Source organism: Triturus cristatus, chromosome 4_2, assembly GCF_964204655.1.
Source record: "Triturus cristatus chromosome 4_2, aTriCri1.1, whole genome shotgun sequence".
Lineage (NCBI taxonomy): Eukaryota > Metazoa > Chordata > Amphibia > Caudata > Salamandridae > Triturus > Triturus cristatus.
Genome location: NC_140586.1, coordinates 212726412 through 212747487, shown reverse-complemented (window position 1 = coordinate 212747487; position 21076 = coordinate 212726412). Strand labels below are relative to the sequence as shown.

General features: G+C 48.8%; 2 protein-coding genes across 2 annotated transcripts in view; both read right to left on the bottom strand.

Annotated features, from left to right (window-relative positions):
- The window catches only part of LOC146833423 (sperm-associated antigen 4 protein-like), a gene marked incomplete at its 5' end in the record, with an annotated part of 145412 nt that extends 140137 nt beyond the window's left edge, over window positions 1–5275 (bottom strand). Inside the window, one exon of the mRNA XM_085599902.1 lies at window positions 5256–5275. Within this exon, the coding sequence (XP_085456028.1) occupies window positions 5256–5275 (20 nt within the window). The remainder of the gene's footprint in view (window positions 1–5255) is intronic.
- Window positions 4207–21076, bottom strand: part of LOC146833422 (SUN domain-containing protein 2-like) — an 83805-nt gene continuing 66935 nt past the window's right edge. Inside the window, exon 5 of the mRNA XM_085600071.1 lies at window positions 4207–5453. Within this exon, the coding sequence (XP_085456197.1) occupies window positions 5340–5453 (114 nt within the window). The 3' untranslated portion in view covers window positions 4207–5339. The remainder of the gene's footprint in view (window positions 5454–21076) is intronic.

The following is a 21076-nucleotide window of genomic DNA, read 5'->3' as shown; positions in this document are numbered from 1 at the left end:
TAACAGAGAACTAAAACTGAGAGAAAAAACATGTTTTAAGACCTTTCCTAAAAAAGCTGAAGTCAGAGGTGTTTCTCAGCATGAAAGGGAGTTCCTTCCAGATTTTAGACGCACTATTTACAAAGCTTCTACCTCCCCAATTAACTTTTTTAAAGCAGGGAGTTTTCACTAGCTTAGCACCAGTAGATCTAAGAGTTCTAAAAGGGATGTACCAAAAAAACGTATTTTTTAGAAACTCTGGATCAGTCCCGTTCAAGGCTCTAAACACTATACACAATGCCTTAAAACGAGATCTCAAATGAGTTGGGAGCCAGTGCAGCTTCTTTAGTTCTCCTTTGACTGAAACAGTCCTAGGAGTCCGGGTCAACAGTCTGGCAGCAGCATTTTGAATAACCTGCAGCCTGTTTTGATGTTGTATTTGCATATTAACATAAAGACTGTTGCAATAGTCGAGGCGTAATAATATAAGTGCGGTCACCAGCGTTCTCAGACTCCCCTCGGATAAAAAAACCTGATTTTCCTGATCATTCTAAGCACCATAGAGCATCCCGACGTCACCTTGCTCACCTGGTCCCCCATATTGAGTTTGTCATCTACCACGACACCCGTGTTTTTTGACTTTCCTACAAGGTGTGGGGCAAAGACCAAGATTATCAGGCCACCAATCAGGTGTCCACATCAGAGGATTGTTGCCAAATCTTAGAACCTCACCTGTTTCCTTTTTAGCTCCCTCCATCACCGACAACACAATTTGTGTGTCGTCCGCGTAGGAGGTGAGCTGAAACCCAAAAGATCTAATAATGCCAGCCAGGGGTGCCACATAGATGTTAAAAAAGTGTAGGGCTAAGAGATGAGCCCTGCGGCACCCCACATGGCAAAGAAAAGGGTTCAGAAATGTTGCCATTAAGTTCGACTGTTTGTGACCTATCCTTCAGAAAGGAGTTTAGCAGATTCCATGCTCGACCTCCTATCCCGATCTCTGATAACCGATTAAGTAATACCTTATGATGAACGGTATCAAAGGCCGCGGATAGGTCTAATAGGATCAACATCGCATTCCCTCCCTTATCCATCACCTCTCTAATTTCCTCTGTAGATTTAAGAAGCGCCAGCTCAGTGCTGTGAAAAGCTCTGAAACCGTATTGTGAGGAGTCCAGAGAGTTATTGAACTGGAGAAAATCACTAAGTTGCCTGTTTATAGCTTTTTCTAGTATTTTGGCTGGCAGGGGAAGTCTAGAAATAGGACGGTAGTTAATTGGGTCCTTGGGATCCAAAGACTGTTTTTTCAGTAGCGGAAGCACTGAAGCTTTTTTCCAAAGATTAGGAAAGATTCCAGATAAAAATAGATCATTAAACAGAGGTGTCAGAACCCTACGGGTAGTATCAGCAATCTGCTTAATGATCCATGTAGGGCAGGGATCACTCGGGGCATCAGATTTTATACTGTTCATAAGTTTCACAGTGTCCTCTTTATCCAAAGGGGAAAAATAGTCCAAGGTACTACCAGGAGGATGAGAGATTTTCACTTTTAAATCATTCTGATTTTTATCAATCAATTCTGACAAAGAAAGGAAAATTTTTTCCACTTTCGACTGAAAAAAATGCCCCGACTATATTGCAGAAGTCAGGGGCAACAAGATCATTAGGCGTCCTGGGGTTTGACAGTTTAATAACTGTTTTAAACAGCTCCTTAGAATCAGATTTAGCTTTTGTAATTTGTAAAGAAAAATATTCTTTCTTGGCTAGCATAAGAGATTGTTTATAATTAGAGATCGTTAATTTAAGTTCTACTTTGTCAGCCGTAGCATAATTCTTCCGCCATAACCTTTCAGCACGTTTGCATAGTAATTTTTTTTCCCTAAACTCTCCTGAGTACCAAGGAGCGAGCGGTGGGTGAAGCCCTTTTCGGTGTCCATTTTTTTGGTGCTAGTTTAAGACACGCATCCATTATCCAACTGTCATACAAACATGTTGCTTCTTCAATGTCCTGCGGAGCTGTATACATTGTATCAATAGGGGAGGATTCCAGTTGTTTAACATCTAATTTACCCCATGCCCTAGTAGTAATCTTCTTGTTTTGTTTGGAGCCAGTAAGACACCTCCTAGCACGATTTAGTTCAAATTTGACTACGAAGTAATCAGTCCAGATAATCGGGAGAATGGAGATATTGACTAGGTCACAATTATTTGAGAATATCCCATCTAGGGTATGTCCTTTCATATGAGTAGGAGAGGAGACCAGTTGTTCAAAGCCTCCTATGGCCATGATGTTGTTAAGTCTGGCTGTATCCGGATCTTCGGATTTTTCCAAGTGAAAATTAAAATCTCCAAGCACAACAAATGATTGTTGACTCAATCCTTCTTCTAATATCAGTCTCAAAGAGTCCAAAAAACCATTGTTTGTTCCAAGTCATCCACTTGTGCCCCTATTTCAGCGACCTCTCTGCGCGGGTTGTGTAGGCAGGACTTAAAAGCCGGTTTTGAGGTAACCTATTTCGGAGAGAATGTCTTTAAGGAATTGTTCCATGTAATCTTGGGAAATGGGCCTGGAGGCTGCTGGTATAGCGCTTTCTTCAGAGTCCATTTCAGCTGCTGTGGCTTTGTGTCAAAGAGAGGTTACTGAGCTTTCTTTAACAGGTTTGAGACGGGACATGGTGGGTGGTTGCAGAGCTTCACTTGTTGTCTCCCTGTGAGGATTGCAGAGGGTTGGGGAAAAGGCAGGTCGGGGCTCCGACAGCTGGGCCAGGTGCCCGCTCCACCTCAGCCGGATGGAGGGGGAGATGATTCAGAGAGGTGGTTCCGTGGGGAGTGGTAGTGCATAACCACTGGGATTATAGCAGAGTGCAGTTCCTTACACAGTCATCACTTGCCCCAGGAGGCGCCTGGGAGGCAAGGCCCTTCTCTCTGCTAAGTGTGCTGCTTCTTTTAGGTTCTTTAGGTCTCACCAGTTTAAGGGGGGGATGGGGGGTGCTTGTACCTGCCCAGTCGATTCTTGGTCCGCTTGTGGTGGACGGGGGCAGGTGCTAGTACAGGGTGAATAATGGGGACCTGGAGGCCAGCAGGGGGAAACTCCAGCCTATCCTTGGTCAGGAGCTGCTGCTCTAATTTCCAGACTGCAGCACACGGGGCCCAAGCGCAGCCGAGAGGGCCTGGAGGTCCGAAGCGTGCGGCGTGCCCAACGCACGTCTGAAGCAGCAGGCAGGTAAAGGTCCCCGATTGGTCTAGGGGTCGTAGCCACAAGCTATTAGGAAAGCAGGGCACTGGGCTAGAGATAGAGCCTATGCCCCTGGCCAGTCCAAGTCTCCAGATTTCTTTACGCCCCGCTTGTCCAGGGCTCAGGCACCTCCTCGGGTCCCAGGTGGTCCGCTGCACCCCTATGTCAGTAGGCTCACTGGCGCCTTGGTCTCTCACCTCTATTCCATGAGGCGAAGCCGCAGTATTCATAGGCCTCCCACAGGGGAGATAGCAGGATGGGAGCCATACAGGGGCAAGTGTTCCTGTGTTGTGTCCGGCCCCTAAACGCTTGCGGCAGGGTCGGGCGGCGCTGGAGGATAGGCTGCAGTAGGAGTTAAGGCCAAGCTCACGCTTGCGCCAGTGGTCCAAGGTGGCAGCCAGGCGAGGGTCTTCAGAGTGCCGGGCTCCGTTGCTGTCTTCCGGATCCCGGGCTCTGCCACTGCTGCAGGTGGCCCTCGGGTATTTACACCGGCAGGAAAGGGCTGGTGAGGCCGCTCCTGGTGCACAGGAATACAGGAATGGTGCAGACGGGCTGCAGGGATCCGAAGGTGAGACAGAGCATGTCTCACTCCATTCTCACTCTATTCTCGTCTTGGTTACTCCCCAGTGATCTCTCATTTCAAACATACTCCTCATACTCTCACCACCACCCTATTTATAGTAATCCAGTTATATCAGATTACATCACCGTTCTGCAAGTGTAATTAATCATAGACAGATGTTGATGAGGGTCAGAACCTTTATCAGGACCAAGAACAGCAATCATACAGACTATATGCATAGGTATTTTTGGTGCAGTGTCTTAAATGTTACATGGCCTTATCCAAAACAAATTGTGGAGCAGAGATTGTATTGGAACATAATAGTTTAAACTATGTACCAAATAATGAAATATTCGAAAAGTCAAATGGTGTACATAAAAAGGCAGCCAAGGTAAGGTAAAGAAAACCTGGGCATGCAAGAAATATTTATGCAAGAAACCTTTAATATAATTCTCGTTTGTTTACATGAATGTACATTAGTATGAGTTACCATGCCACATAAAGGACTTTATTTAAATTACTTTACTTCTCAAATAAAATATTAGTTTCAGGTTCTTTGGCCAATTAGTAATTTATCCCTGTGGTCCATCTATATTGCTTTGAGTGCATCACTGACCAGAGAATATGGTGTGATCTGGATTTGCTATACACTTTGGTTGTTTGATTTAAAAGGAATTGCGAAAGGCCTAGTCAGTGACAGCACCCTCCAAGGCTGATTTGGGATGCACTGAACTATTCTAGTAGTGCTTTATTTGGTTTTACTTTCTAAGATACTCTTTAAAGAGGGGATCTAGACTTTGAGCATAGCTACTATGTAAGTTAGTCACAGTCTGTACATTTATCCTATGGTGATATCCTAAAAATCTTGCATGAGCCTAGTCCTAATAGACTGCTTTAAAGAAACCTATCTAGAGCAGGTCAGAATATTTCAGTGGACTAGCGGCTGCAGGTCTTTAATATCATCCTCCACAAAGGCATCTTAGGTCTCAGGCAGCTTCCTGTCATAATACTACTGAGTAAGAAGCGAATGAAGGGTAGATGTGCAGTGAACGAAACATTATAAACTCACAGACCTGCCATATTAAGATGAATCTTCACACAGAGTTCTGACGGTAAGGCTCTGTGAAAAAAGGGGCTTGTGACCTCAAGAAGACCTCCATCTTTCTATTACACCTACAATCCAGCACAATTGGTAGAGTCGGTGGTAGTCATCCTCTGCTAAAGAGAAAGTCCGCATGAACAAACCCCAATCTGCCAAAGGCAAGGGCTTGACATCTATGGGAACCTACCCGAGAAGGAGAAAGAAAGGTAGGGATCTGCCTAATTGCCCACTTGCATTTGTTAGCTAATCTCAGAAATAAAAACACCTCAGAACTGGGGAAAGAAATACTCTACAAGGCAGTAAAAACACCAGCAACCCAAGTGATGACAACCCAACGCTTCTATAGACTGAATTTATTTTCCGTGCAGCTCTCATACTTGTTTGGTCCAGCAGTTGTCGTCGATTGGGTCCCAGCTCTCTGCCTGATGTTTTTTAGAAAATGGCCTGGTGTCAGGATTACATCACTTGCTCACCCTCCCATGGACCCGGAATCTGTAGACGCAGGTCTTCTCCTTGTTGCCCCAGTTGGTAAGGACCCACAGTCTGATCACACGACAGGGCTCGGGGGCTTGCCGCTTCACATAAGAAAGAGATAGAAGGAAACAATGTGTGTTGAGAGTCAAGGCATGGTACTTCATATGGTCATGTCCTAGCAAATGGACGAACATACACAGTTGTCAACGAGGTATACCTGTACCCATACACCTCAACACTAGAGAAGCCATCTTTCAATGCAAGGCTCACTCAGAAGTTAAGCATTTCCCGTTTGAAGTTTAATGGCAGGGGCTGTATAAGAAATACCTGACTGAAGGTACACTATTCGATCTGTTCTTTCCAACCTGAAAATATAACCAGCATTCGTTCTGGGTCCTTCCAGGCAGGTCGTCACTCTCCTACTACTCTAAAGACGTTCAGGTTCTTTCCTGCCACCCATCTAGAGGCTTGCACTCTCCTATCACCCTAGGGAGGCATGGGCTCTCTCCTGCCAGACAGGGGCTTCTACCTGGCACCCTAATGGGTATGCTTTTCGCCCTGCCACCCTACAGAGGCCCAGGCATTCATAACTAACTCTAGTGAAGCCCTGGCTCTCTCCTGCAATCCTAGCGACGAAATCTCTACCCTCTACTGCTTTTCTAGAGAGGCACAGGCTCTACCCTGCACACCACAAAGTCCCCATCTCTCTTCTGCCACCCTAGAAAGGCCCTGGATCCGTTCTGCTGCCTTACAAAGGCCCTGGCTCTCACCTGCCTGTCTAGAGAGTAGGGTGCTCTTATCTGCCATCCCATAAAGGGCACTGGCTCTCACCTGCCTGTCTAGAGAGTAAGGTGCCCTCTTCTGCCACCCCAGATAGGGCCATGGCTCACACCTGCTTGCCTGGTGTTCTCTTCTGCCATCCCAAATAGGGTACCGGCTCTCATCTGCCTATCTAGACAGTAGGGTGCTCTCTTCTGCCACCCCAGAAAGGGGACTGGCTCTCACCTACCTGTCTAGAGAGTAGGATGGTCTCTACTGTAACCCCAGATAGGGCCATGGCTCTCACCGGCCTATCTAGAGAGTTGGGTGCTCTCTTCTGCCATCCCAGAAAGGCGTAGCTCACACCTGCTTGTCTAGTGCTTTCTACTACCACCCCAGAAAGGGCCATGGCTCTCACCTGCCTCTCTAGAGAGTAGGGTGCTCTCTTCTGCCATCCCAGAAAGGGCACTCGCTCTCATCTGTCTGTCTAAAGAGTAGAGTGCTCTCTTCTGCCACCCCAGAAATGGCCATGGCTCTCATCTGCCTGTCTAGAGAGTAGTGTGCTCTCTTCTGTCACCCCAGAAAGGCCTAGCTCATACCTGCTTGTCTGGTGCTCTCTTCTGCCACCCCGGAAATGCCTAGCTCACACCTGCTTGTCTGGTGCTCTCTTCTGCCAACCTAGAAAGGCCTAGCTTACACCTGCTTGTCTGGTGCTCTCTACTACCACCCCAGAAAGGGCCATGGCTCTCACCTGCCTCGCTAAAGAGTAGGGTGCTCTCTTCTGCCATCCCAGAAAGGGCAGTCGCTCTCATCTGTCTGTCTAGAGAGTAGGGTGCTCCCTTCTGCCACCCCAGAAAGGCCTAGCTCATACCTGTTTGTCTGGTGATCTCTTCTGCCACCCAAGAAAGGCCTAGCTCACACCTGCTTGTCTGGTGCTCTCTTCTGCCAACCTAGAAAGGCCTAGCTTACACCTGATTGTCTGGTGCTCTCTTCTGCCGAAACCCCAGAAAGGTCTAGCTCACACCGGCTTGTCTAGTGCTCCCTTCTGCCACCCTAGAAAGGCCTAGCTCACACCTGCTTGTCTGGTGCTCTCTTCTGCAAACCTAGAAAGGCCTAGCTTACACCTGATTGTCTGGTGCTCTCTTCTGCCGCAACCCCAGAAAGGTCTAGCTGACACCTGCTTGTCTAGTGCTCCCTTCTGCCACCCTAGAAAGGCCTAGCTCACACCTGCTTGTCTGGTGCTCTCTTCTGCAAACCTAGAAAGGCCTAGCTTACACCTGATTGTCTGGTGCTCTCTTCTGCCGCAACCCCAGAAAGGTCTAGCTCACACCTGCTTGTCTAGTGCTCTCTTCTGCCACCCTAGAAAGGCCTAGCTCACACCTGTTTGTCTGGTGCTCTCTTCTGCCAACCCAGAAAGGCCTAGCTCACATCTGCTTGTCTGGTGCTCTCTTCTGCCACCCCTAAAAGGCCTAGCGCACATCTGCTTGTTTGGTGCTCTCTTCTGCCACGACCCAAGAAATGCCTAGCTCACACCTGCTTGTCTGGTGCTCTCTTCTGCCACGACCCCAGAAATGCCTAGCTCACATCTGCTTGTCTGGTGCTGTCTTCTGCCACCACCCCAGAAAGGCCTAGCTCACACCTGCTTGTCTGGTGCTCTCTTCTGCCATCCCAGATAGGGTACTGGCTCTCATCTGCCTATCTAGAGAGTAGGGTGCTCTCTTCTGTCACCCCAGAAAGGGGACTGCCTCTCACCTGCCTGTCTAGAGAGTAAGATGGTCTCTACTGCCACCCCAGATAGGGCCATGGCTCTCACCTGCCTATCTAGAGAGTAGGGGGCTCTCTTCTGCCATCCCAGAAAGGCGTAGCTCACACCTGCTTGTCTGGTGCTCTCTACTACCACCCCAGAAAGAACCATGGCTCTCACCTGCCTGTCTAGAGAGTGGGGTGCTCTTTTCTGCCATCCCAGAAAGGGCACTTGCTCTCATCTGTCTGTCTAAAGAGTAGAGTGCTCTCTTCTTCCACCTCAGAAAGGGCCATGGCTCTCACCTGGCTGTCTAAAGAGTAGGGTGCTCTCTTCTGCCATCCCAGAAAGAGCCATGGCTCTCACCTACCTGTTTAGAGAGTAGTGTGCTCTCTTCTGTCACCCAGAAAGGCCTAGCTCATACCTGCTTGTCTGGTGCTCTCTTCTGCCACCCCAGAAAGGCCTAGCTCACACCTGCTTGTCTGGTGCTCTCTTCTGCCAACCTAGAAAGGCCTAGCTTACACCTGATTGTCTGGTGCTCTCTTCTGCCGCCACCCAAGAAAGATCTAGCTCATACCTGCTTGTCTGGTGCTCTCTTCTGCCACCCTAGAAAGGCCTAGCTCACACCTGCTCGTCAGGTGCTCCCTTTTGCCACTTTGCCACCCCAGAAAGGCCTAGCTCACACCTGCTTGTCTGGTGCTCTCTTCTGCCACGACCCCAGAAAGACCTAGCTCACACCTGCTTATCTGGTGCTCTCTTCTGCCACCACCCCAGAAAGGCCTAGCTCACACCTGCTTGTCTGGTGCTGTCTTCTGCCACCACCCCAGAAAGGCCCAGCTCACACCTGCTTGACCCGGTGCTCTCTTCTGCCACCACAGAAAGGCCTAGCTCACACCTGCTTGTCTGGTGCTCTCTTCTGCCACCCCAGAAAGGGCACTGGTGTGTTTTAGAAGCTCAAGCTCTCATTGGCCAACTCTCTGCGGCCAATAATCGGTTTATTTCTATGGGATAAGGTTGGATGGCTGTCTGAAACCTATGAAGTAGCATATGTAAGTTGGGTAGGGGGTGTGCCCCCAAATTTAAAGAGTGGCTCGATGATTTGATATATAGTCAAGACCAAGGTGACATAAATGCAGAATCATTACCCCGCAGATCTAGACCCAAGGACATATGGGGACCCCTTAAACAGTACCTCCTACAACGCACGACTGAAAACAATTCATGAGATGCAAGGTTGATCCTGATGTGATAATCGCTGGGAAATAACCTCATGGATCTCGTAGTGGCTAATGAGATGGGGGGTAAAGTGACGTTGCTGTGCTTTGTCTCCGCTGTGCTGTGGGAATTCGTGGATGTATATGCTTTGGGTCTTGTGTGGGGAGCTGGGCATATGGGTCGCGGATTGAGTCTCCCCTTCTGAAAAATACTAATGTCTGATAGCCGTCAACCCAACTACTATGTGCATATGATACATGTACGGTTTGCACTGTCTTACTGATGTATACTGCTTCGTTCTGTATTACTTGCGGATGTGCAGCAATGCCTGTCTGTTGTCTCTTGTTATTCATAACTAAAACCTAATCAAGTTATAAAAAATAAAGTAGCATGTTTAAGTTTAATTTCGAAGCATTTCTATTGCAACGTTGTATCATGGGCTACTGTTGGCTAATAAATAAATATTAGCATGACTAAGCTTAGCTGCCAGAGGAAGGAGTAGGCCAAAATACACGGTTTAGTCCCAAACTAGAAGTCTTTTCTGAGGATATGTTGCAAGAACACCCTTGTTGCAGGAAGAGCAGATGGAGCGGCAAGGTTCTTCGGGACCTGGTAGGTCTTCGGGACCTGGTAGGTCTCAGGCTGCAGGGCATCAATGGTTTAGTTAGGATCACAGTGCATGGGTGCTCATCTTCATTACTTTCAGGATTTGGTGCATTCTCAGGTGCTAGTCACTATGTCACAGCATACTCACACATTAGGGGCTTAGAGGTCTGGATTCACTACGGTTTCTGTCCCACTTCCATCAATTGCCAAATGCTTCATTGTGTGCATTAAGTATTTACTTCCCAGTGCTCACGTGCCACAAGGACTGCTTTTGTAGCGTCCTGATTAATAGTGTAAAAGACAGACCAATACTTCATGTACCCACAGGGAGCATTTTCAGTTCAGAAGAAGAAGAAGTCTTTATTGCTCAGTTAATTAAAACCATTGCAATTGTTAGCATATAAAAACCATGAGTTAAATACAATTGATGTTTAAAAAAGAAAATAACAAATATATATATAAAACAAGATTAGCTTCGGGTATTAAAAAAAGAATAATTATAATGGGTACAGAAATTTATGCTTATTTCGGACTGAGCATAGAATTTAAAAGAAGGACTGTCTGTTGTTTTGCGCCTGGGTGTTAGGCCGAGCTATGGTATTTATTGCTGGGTCTGTTGGATCATAACAGTCCCCTGCAGTGTTATTGTGTCCTATTTTGCCATTCGGGTGTCAGGCCATTACCCATATCAAATGAGATGATTCCTTATCAATTTTGGATTTCACTTCGTTAGTTGGCGTCGGCCTATTTTGGCCGTCTGTCATTCTTGTTTCTTTCCTGCTTTCTCCAAGAATTTGACGACGTGGCTTGCTAATCGAATGTTCGTTCCGTCCAAGCAAGCCTTTACTGCCTGCTGGCGTGTTCTTATGCCCAGCCTGTTGAAGTGATTTTTTAGAAGGGATCTGCGCTCTGCGTCCAGACCTTTGCAGGTGCATAGTAGATGCAGGATGTCTTCCTTTGAGTTCACACAAACTCGGCAGTTGATTGTTTCTTTGGGCCTTGTCCAAGGGGGGAGATGGTTTTGTACTGGAAGTTGGCCCAGCCGTAGACGTAGGAACTTCTCCTTTGTGCGCCTAGTGAACCCGACTCCTAAGTAGCTTTGGCAGAGGCTGGTTGTATAGCTTTGGATAACTGTCCAGCCATGGGCCCGGGTTGCTAGGCTTGCTTTGTCCTCGATTAACCACATGGATCTAACTGATTTGTTAACTGATTGTTTAAAGGTGTTGTGAGATCCACTGCTCATCCAGGCTTCTTGTTGGCTCAGGGAATTTAAAGAGTGGTTGAGATATAGCGCAGCCGCGCTCTTGCTCTTGCTTTACATCTCTTTCCATAGGTGGTGATTTAGGCTTGTAGTTTCCCCTCTCTGTATCTTGTGCCATCTTTTGGCATAGGTGTCCATTCGCTCTAGAGTTTGATTTCTCAGGCCAAATTCCAGCCTAATTTGTGCCTGGGAGGTGTAGTTGGGCAGACTGAAGATTATTCTCATGGCCTTCGCTATTGTGCTGTTCAGTTGCTGGGCGTCCCTTCCTCGGAGGCATTTGCTTCCGTAGGTCAGGGCCGATGTTAGTTTTGCCTGTAGCACTTGAAGCAGGGGTGTGAAGCTTCGGCCGACTGCTTTTGTTTTGAGGTTCCTTAGTGCAAACCCTACGCTGGTGCCCCTCCGTTTTATTGCTTCCTTTTGCTGGTTGAATGAGCCCTTTCTATCAAGAAGTACCCCCAGGTACCTGTACTCCTCTACTGTTTCCAGTGTAGTCCCTCCCATGTGCCAGTGAAATCCTGCTAATGATCGTTTTGCGTTGATCCTCATTGTTTTGGTTTTTGAGAGGTTGATGGTAAGGTTATTGTCTGTTGAGTACTTAAACGTGGTGCTGATCAGATGTTGTAGCCCTATCGGTGTTCTGCTTATTAGGACAATGTCATCAGCATACATTAGGTTGGAAATAGTAAGGCCGCCTAGGCTAGGGGCGTGAGAGTTAGTTTTATCCAGCAGCTGTGCCAGGTCGGACATAAAGATGTTGAAAAGTGTTGGAGCTAGGACGCAGCCTTGTTTTAAGCCTTTCGTGGTCGTTATTTGTCTTGAAAGGAGGTCTCCTGGCCCTAGCTTGACTTGGACCCATGTGTCCGTGTGAAGTAGAATCAGCTGAGTGAGAAGGCCTGATGGGATGTTCCTTTTTTCCAATTTTGACCATAGTAAGTTTCTGTTGATGGTGTCAAACGCTGAGGTGAAGTCAATGAAGCATACATACAGGAGGAGATTAGCTGCCTTTGTGGCGTCAATGAGGAGCGAGAGAGCTAGCATATTTGATGTTGTGCCCACTTGTTTGCGGAATCCTGTCTGGGTAATGGGAATTACTGCATTTTCTTCTGTCCAGTCCAGAAGCTCCTCTAATAGGAGACCAGGGTAATATTTGGCTTCGTTGTCAATTAGGGCTATTAATCTGTAGTTTTTTGGGTCCTTTATGTTGCCCTTCTTGTGTATTGGTGCTATAATAGAGCCTTTCCATGACGCTGGGATTGTTGCAGTGTCTGTTATCTGTTTGAAGAGTGGCGCTAGGGCTGCTGCCCAGTAATCCGGGTTTTGTTTATACAGTATTGGGGGAATCCCATTAGGGCCTGGCGCCCCCTCCGCTTTCCACATCGCGATCCTGCTTATTATTTGTTTTTCCGTAGGGTCAAATGCGTTACTGCCCAATTGTAACGTCCGTGTTGGACTTTTTTTGGCCTTGTCCGGTCGACTAGTAGTTGTGGGCTGTGGCACTATGTTGAAGTGTGCCTGAAGATGGTTGGCCCAGGCTTCCTTGGATACATAAGAGTCAATGGTCGGAGGCCTAGAGTTCTGGAGTGAGTTAACTGTTTTCCAGAATCTTTCGCTTGTGTTGGTTCCTTTAGCGTCGTGTAGAAGTCTTACCCACAGTTCATCCTCTACTTCTCTTTTGTCCTGCCAGATTATTCTCTTTTTTTCCTGTTTTAAGTTTTGCATCTCCAATTGAATTGTAGGGTCCGGTCTGTCACGGTGTAGTTTACGCAGCAGTTTGTTGATATTACTTTTCAGGTGCTTTATCTTGATGTTTTGGTTTGAAGCCTTGACGCAATTGCCAGTTGAATCAGTTCTCTTTCCTTGACTTTTGTAGCTTTGACGACGAGTCTTAGGTTTCCTTGTGTGGGCCTGTCCCAGGCTCCTCGTGAAGTGTTCCCAGGCGTTTAGGTACTTAGAGTTGTTTGCGATGCACTTTTCCCACCGGCTTTTTGCATCAGTTGTAAGGCCTTCCAGGTTTGACGTGTTGCATTTGATTCTTTTCTGTGCCACCAGCAGTGAAAAACCAAGGTTTATCGCCGGTCTGGCTTGCACCACCCCCTGGAGGTTAAGGCCAAATTCTTGGGGATGGTGGTCGCTAGCTGACATTGTGCCAATTTGGAAGTTCGTGATTTTCGCGAAGAGATGCAGGGATACAAATGTGAAATCTATGGAGGAGCTGACCGTTGAGTTGTGAAAAGTAGCTGACGGGGGGCTGTCGTTTGCGAAGCGGCCATTTAATGCTGCCAGATTAAGGTGTTCTAGATCCTTAGTGCTTGAGATTGACAACCGGTTTTGGTTACCCCATTTGCTTATTGCTTGTTGTGGGATATCCCATGCAAGGAACAGTTCTAGCGATATGTCCCTTGTTTGAGGCCCTCCCAAGAACATATTGAAGTCCCCTGTTACTATGAGGCTCGTGTTCACTGTCTCTGTCAGTGTTTTTGAGATCTCTTCTACCAGGAGGCTCATTCCTGTTTTTTTTCCCCGGGGATGTAGGTATACATTCATCAGCCTTAGATTTGGTTTTGAATCTTTTCCCCTCACTTCTAGTTCTATTGTGAGGGTGCAGTTGTTACCTGTCTGTTTCACGTTTATGTACTTAGATTCGTTGAAGGTCTTTATAGCAGTATATATTGTAAGACCGCCCTTTGGATGGCCGTATTTAGTGATTCTAGTCGCTGGGAGGTGATATGTGTTGAAGCCTTGAATGTGATGTGGTTGTTCTAGCCAGGTCTCCTGTAGGGCTATTATGTCAAATGTTTGAAGGTAGGAAAATAGCTGAAGGTCGTCTCTTTTATTTCCTAAGCCGTTAATATTCCAAGAGCATGTTCTTAGTTGTTGCTGTGTGGCTGGATTTTGTTGAGTATTTTGTCAAGACTTTTCGGCCCTTGTGTTTATTGTCCTCGCTATCCAGTACCAGTTGGTTTGGTCAATTAGGCATTGCTCTTGCCTGTTTGATTGATGTTTCAGTTGAAAGACATAATTTGCAGATCTTTAAAACAACACTCTGAGGCAAAACGCGGTTTACGAATCAAACTATTCCCACTTCCTCATGCCACAAAGTATTACGTTTAAAGTCACTGAAGGGAATAACTTTTTGTCCATGGGTGGGAAAGCTGTCTGCAGCCCACCGAAGGCATACTGTCAGGGTATCTGTGTCTGGGGCAGCATCGCAGAGTTGTCTTGTCTGACATAAGCCTGTATAGCTTTTCTGGGCAGATTCCTGTTTGTGTTGGGATACACGGATAAGTTGCTTACCTTCGGTAACGATGCATCTGTAAGAGACATATGTAAGTTGATGATTCCTTACCTTAGAATTACCCCCAGGCATCAGACTGGATCCGGAGAATGTTTTCTTAGCAGTACCCCTGCGCATTGGTAGGTGACATCAGTCAACTCTATGCCCTTCGTCGGCATTGTGTTCGCCAGGATAACGTCGTGGTGTCTATATAGACACCGCCTATGCGTGCAGACGTCTGTTTTGACACGACTTTCCACCGCAGAAGCGCAGAGCCATGGAAGACACTGACCACTGGTGCGCTAAACTAAGGCCCTGCAAGGGAGTCCCTGTCCCTAGAAGTCAGTTCGCAGAGTGGGGAGGATGGGTGGGTCGGTAAGGTATCTATAACTAACATGTCTCTTACAGACACATCTTTACCAAAGGTAATTAACTTGTTCATCTGAAGGAGACTGTTAGTTATAGATTCCTTACCTTAGAATAGATACCCCAGCAATACCAACCCCGGAGAAGGGTCTGCGAACCAAGTTCACACCAGAAAGTCCTGGAGGACAGAACGGGCAAAATAGCAGTCCCTCCGGACTTGGCTGTTCAGGCAGTAATGTCTGGTGAACGTGTGCAAGGATGCCCATGTCAAGGAGTGGAAGTCCGCGACCAAGAGCAATGGTGGCAGCCGTAGCTCTGGTAGAATGAGCATGGCGCCCCACTGGAGGTTCCTTTTACACCAAAGCGTAGCAGATTTTTACACAAAGGACAACACATCTAGAAATGGTCCGCTTTTGAACGGCCCAACCTTTCTCACGTTCTCTTTAGTGGCGAGCAGATCTAACCAAGGCTCTCCCCACCGCTGCAAGAGGGCTTGCACCACCTCCGAGTGGAGACGCCATTCGTGATCCACCAGGCACTGGCGGCTGAGTTTGTCTGCCCTGGCGTTCATAGAACCTGCCAGGTGTTGAACCACCAGGGTCATGCCCTGATGTTACCGCCATGTCCAGAGACGAAGAGACTCTTGACATAGGGTCCACGACACCCCCACGTCCTGTTTGTTGCAGTACCACATGGCGGTGGTGTTGTCTGTGAACACCTACACCACTTTCCCTTTGAGAGAGGAAAGGAATACCTTCAGTGCCAGACAAATCACCCGGAGCTTCAGCAGGTGGATAAGGAGCCCGGACTGTGCTGGAGACCAGGCGCCTCTGATCACCGCCTCTCACAGATGGCCGCTTCATCCCAGGAGTGACTTATGCTGTGAGGTGTCTTTGGGGATGTGAAAGGAATGTATCTGCCTCTGACCCAAGCTTAGTTCGTTAACCACCACTGCAGCGGTTGTGCAGTCGCCTCCGAGATTTGGACGTATTCGGAAAGATCGCCCTGATGCTGCGCCCACTGGAACTTCAGGTCCCACTACAGAGCCCACATATGCCATCTGGCATGATCCACCAGCAGGATGCAGGAGGCCATGAGGCCCAGCAGCCTCAGGGTCATTCTCACTGAAATCCGGGATAGAGGATGAAACATCGGTATCATAGCCCGAATATACCGACTCGCTGCTCGGGAGGATAGGCCTGAAACTGCACTGTGTCCAGAACAGCTCAGATGAAAGGGAGTCAGGTGTGTCTTCGGCATGTTGATAGTGAACCCGAGCGAGTGCAGGAGGTCTGCCGTAGTCCGGAGGTGGGAGACGACAGCCTGGGGCGAGCCTGCCTTCAACAGCCAGTCGTTGAGATAGGGAAAGACTGGAACCCATAGTCTGCTTAGATGAGCTGTTACCACCGCTATCACTTTCGTGAACAACCGAGGGGCACTGGTAAGGCCAAAGGGGAGCACTGTGAACTGGAAATGCTTGTGGCCTACCGTGAACCATAGGTAACGTCTGTGGGCTGGCATGACAGGGATGTGGAAATAAGCATCCTGCAAGTCAAACGCCACCATCCAGTCTCCAGGGTGGAGGGCAGATAAAACCTGAGCCAAAGTTAGCATTTTGAACTTCCCTGTCCGGAGGAAGCAGTTGAGGGTCCTGAGGTCTAAGATAGAACGCAGTACTTTGTCCGTCTTGGGCTCCAGAAGGTAGAGGGAATAGCAACCACAGAGCTGGAACCCTCTCAATAGCTCCTTGGCCACGAGAGCTAAGACTTCCTGGTGGAGAAGTGCCAAATGATCCTCCGCCATGCGATCGAAAGACGGTGGCATGAGGGAGGGGTAGTCTCAAAGGGGAGGGAGTAGCCCATTCGGACTATCTGCAAAACCCACCTGTCTGACGTGATGGATTGCCATTGGGGGAGATGATGGCGAATTCTGCCACCCACTCTGCTGTTGATGGGCCTGAAAGGTCAGATTAGGAGGGTTTGGAGGCTGCTGCAGGGAGGAAAAGGGTGAACTGGCCCGCCCGCTGGGTCCCACGTCCGCAGCCATGCAGGGGCTGGGTAGCTTGCGCGGGACGGTGGCTTGACTGGGCTGGACGTGGTGAGGTGCCCCTTCCGTAGCCACAAAAGGGGAATAAGGCAGACTGTGGGGAACAGGAGAAAGCAGCATGGCCCAAGGATCTGGCCGTAGCTAGAGAATCCTTAAAGCGCTCTAGCGCAGTCTGCCTAGACACCAAAAAGGCGATGGCCATCGAAGGGCATGTCCAGCAGAGACTGAACATCCCCAAAAAACCAGACGTCCTCATCCAGGCATAGCGCCAAAGGGCTACCGACGTGGCAATCATTCAGCCCAGTGAGTCAGCAGTATCCAGTCCACAGCAGATTGTGAGTTTTGCTGCGTCTCTCCCATCTGCCACTACTTGAGAGAGAACGGCCTGGGCCTCCTCCGGGCACTGAGGCAGCACCTGCGCAATCGTATCCCAGATAATATGGGAGTATCAGCCCAAAAGGCACGCAGTATTCACAGACTGCAGTGCCAAACTGGGGGAAGAGAACATGCGCTTCCCAAGATGATCCAGCTTCTTGGATTCCATCTCCGGAGGTGCAGAAGGGAGTGCGCCCTTGGAAGAAGAGGCTTGGACCACCAAGCTCTCGGGGGAAGGGTGTTGGGTGAGGAAAATTGGATCACCCGGGGCCGGGCGGTGTCTGCGGGCAATCTTCCGTTACACAGGAGCCCATGTACTGGGCTTGGATCAAGTACCCAGAAGGAAGTCCATGAGGGCTTCATTAAAGGGCAAGAGGGGTTCAAAGGAAGTTGACACAAGCTGAAACACCTCTGTCAGGAGATTAGTCCTGACTGCCACTGTAGGGAGCTCCAGGTCCAAAGACTCAGCTGCCCTACGCACCACCACTGCATAGGACGTTGCCTCCTCTATAGCCATGGTAGGGGAAGAAAGCATGCCAAGGTTTCGGGAGGTATCCAGACCACTGGCGTCACCCAATTTCTCTCTACAGTTTGGTTCTTCCAGCTGGTCTGCCAACGAGTCCAGCGCCCCCTCCCAGTCCTCATCACCACCCTCAGGGCAATATGGAACACCTGGGATGAACATGGGAACAAAAGAACACTGCGGCATAGGATTTGACGTCGGTCGGGCTACAGGTCCATCTCGGGAATGAGGATGGAGTCGGCCGGGGGCCTGGCCAGCACCAGGGGCGTCATTGCCGGGATCGGCACCAAGGAAAGGTCGAGTAAGGTTGACCAGCGTCGATCTGGATCCAGGCTTGGATCAACGGAAGGGAAAAGGCGCCGGTTTCGGAGCTGCCGCAATCGAAGGCCCAGGGCCCCCAGCCAGCTCCGTGGGGCCCAAAGGTGCACCAGCAGAGTTGGGCTGCCCAAACACACGGTGGGGGGCTTTGGAGAACATGAAAAGCTGGGCAGGGGACGCCCCGGCTCCCGGAAACAGGGGGAGGCCCGGAGTCATTCCTGAGTCAGGGGCCGGAGACGGAGCCTTAGAGCGACAACGCTCTAGGTCAAAAGTCACATCAGCTGACCAACGGGGGGAAGGCGAAGAGCGACGGTGCTTCTTCACCTTTTTCGTATGCTTAGACTTACCCAAAGAGTGCAATGACTTGGATGAGGTGTAATAGCTCCGTGACTGGTCTCGAGACCTTTCCTTCGAGCGAGACCAGGATAGACGCGAAGCTGATTGCCGGGCCTCTAAAGGTTTTCAGGACCGCTCCCGCGAAGACTTCGGATTCATGGCCCGACAGTCAGAGCACAACTTTGGGTCGTGGTCACACGCCAGCCACCACAGGCATACGACAAAATGACTTACCTGTAACTACGGTTCTCCAGTATCATCCCAGTCGTCGTAGTGGTAGTGGGAGTTCCACAGTATACATATAAAAGCTGTAGAAAATACTACAGTAGGCTACAATGCAATGAAGAGTCACTGCAATAGCCTATCCATTTATATTTGTAAAAAAGAACCAAACTTAAGTAGCAGCCAATCAGGCGGCGGCACCCTCTAGAACAATCCCAAGAGAGGCTAGGTTTATCAGATTTTCAAGCACAAGTGTGAAACTTTATACCTTGAGGAAATAAGGGAAGCCTCTCAGGGGTGGAGGGTGGGTTGCATGTGAATCTTTGAAAGATACCAATACTGGAGAACCACAGTTACAGGTACGTAACTCAGTTTCTTCTCCAGTATTTGATCTTTCATAGATTTACATACTTGAATCAGAGTAGTTAGCAGTTGCAAAGACAAACATGCATAGAAACAATCCAATATATATACATATCTACTGTAGGAAACTGGCTCTATATATACTACACCAAAATGAGGTATAGTGTGTATAGAGTCCAGGTGACCCCAGAGGTAGGCAGAGGTTAAAGTTAGATAGAACCTTACTCTCTATTTGTGGTAGAGTGGTCGAGTAGTAAGGCAGTATCAGAGGACAGTATTAAGCATTTGATGTACACGCTCAGTCAGCAAATTAATTCACACACTCAAGAACTGAACTCTAGGCCAATTGTTTTTGTATAAAAAATACACTGTTGTTTTATTTTTTTACAACCAAGCAAGGCTGGCACAGGTAAGCATTAAATACTTTACAGAAACAAGTTGCTGATTGTAGAACAGTTTGAAAAGGCAATAGGAATTGTACTTTGTTTGATTTACTGGGGATGTAGTAAGTTGCAATACTTAGCGAATACAGTACATTGAAATGAATAGGCTTTTACAGTAAATTACAGGTAAGAACATTTTTACGTTACTTTTATAACTCAGTGCTGAATACCTAGATTCAGCACTGGGACATTTCCTGCAAACAGGTATGTAAATACGTTTTGGTTATTCGTGCGATTTTTAAAGAATATTTTTAGATTCCGAAACTCCACACTTTGGAACTTTCTGGAAGAAAATTGTCAATGCTATCCTATGGAGGATAAACAGGTTATCGGTCCACAGGTAAGTTATCGACTGTGGGAGTTATGGTTCGGGGGTTGGACTAAGGGGTTCCCCAGGGTCAGTGATGCACTCTTGTTGCACATTCAGCTGCACTAGGGCGGCGGGGTGCAGAATGTTGAGGCCCGATGTTATCCAGTGGGGAATAGGGGGCCTCCGGTTGGTGGCAGCTGGCAAGCATGCCACTGGGTTGAAGGAGCAAAGCTCCTAGGGTTTAGGTCAGGGCAAATGGGGAAACAGAGTAGCACAAAAGGTGCAGCCTCAGCAGCACTGAGGCAGCGGGGTGCAGAGTGCTGTTTCGACATAGGGCGCCCTGTTATTTTCAATGGAGAACCTCCGGTTTGCAAAAGCACTGCAGGCAGGGAGACGAAGGACTTCTGGGTTCGACCACCACTTCGGGTGGTAAGTTGGGAAGTTAGAGGTTGGTTAGGCACTGTCGGTTTGGGCACACAAGGCCGTGGGGCATCGGGTGCAGGGGTGCCTTTTGGGGTCAGATTTTCTTACGAGGTCAGGGATCACCGGATCTCGGTTCAGGACCGCTGGGGTAACCTCCTCGTTGTGTTTTTCCACTCGAGCCCGGGCCGGGTGCAGAGTGGGCTGGATTTGCAGTCTCAGGCTGCTGCCAGTAGTTGCAGTTGAACAAATCCAGTGTTCACAGGAGAAGCAGTCTTTGGAAGCGAAGGCAGGCAGGTCCTCCGGGGTTTTTGAGGATGCTGGCTGCAGGACACACCGGAATTTCGCAGGAGCAGGTTCGAGGGGAGACAGGCCTGTAGGGCTGGGGCCAAGTCAGTGAGCGTCTTCCTCTTGTTAGCTGGCAGCACGGCTGTTCGGTGGTCCTTCTTTTCTTGTTGTTGTCAGGTTGGATCTGAGGAAGAAAGGTTCAGGGTGCCCCCTAAATACTAGATTTAGGGGTGTTACAGGTAGGTAGAGGGCAGGGACCAAGGGGTCCCTTCCTTGGGGTGGGTACACCCCCTACTGTGCACCCTCCAGTGGGAGAGGGGCACAAGCCTGTCCCTGGTTAGTTGGGTCCCCCATCCTCAAGATGGCGGGGACTCGGAGTTGTGTTTCACCTCGCCTCCCCACCTGAGGGGTGGAGTTGGCAGGGGTGGGCACACCACTCTCCCTCACTTGTTTTTCCCGCCGGTTCTCCCGCCCAAAGAGGTGGGCAGAACCAGTGGGACCAGTTGCTGAAAGCACCAAGTGGTCTGGGGAAGCTCACAAAGGCGGCATGCCTTTGAAGCTTCCCCTTTGTGAACCCTGCCCATCCTGGGGGAGGAGACTTGGCACCTTGTCCCAGGATGTGCATTGTTTCAAGCCCCAGAGAGCAGCAGGTTCTCGACCCAGGGGTCCAGAAACATGTCTGTTGATGGCAGCTAAGCAGCCACTCAGTCGGGACACTAGAGGTGGGTTAGTTTTCAGGGGGCATCTCTGAGATGCCCTCTGTGTGCATTTTACGTTAAATCCCACACTGGCATCAGTGTGGGTTTAATGTGCTGAGAAGTTTGAAACCAAACTTCTCAGTTTTCAGTGTAGCCATTA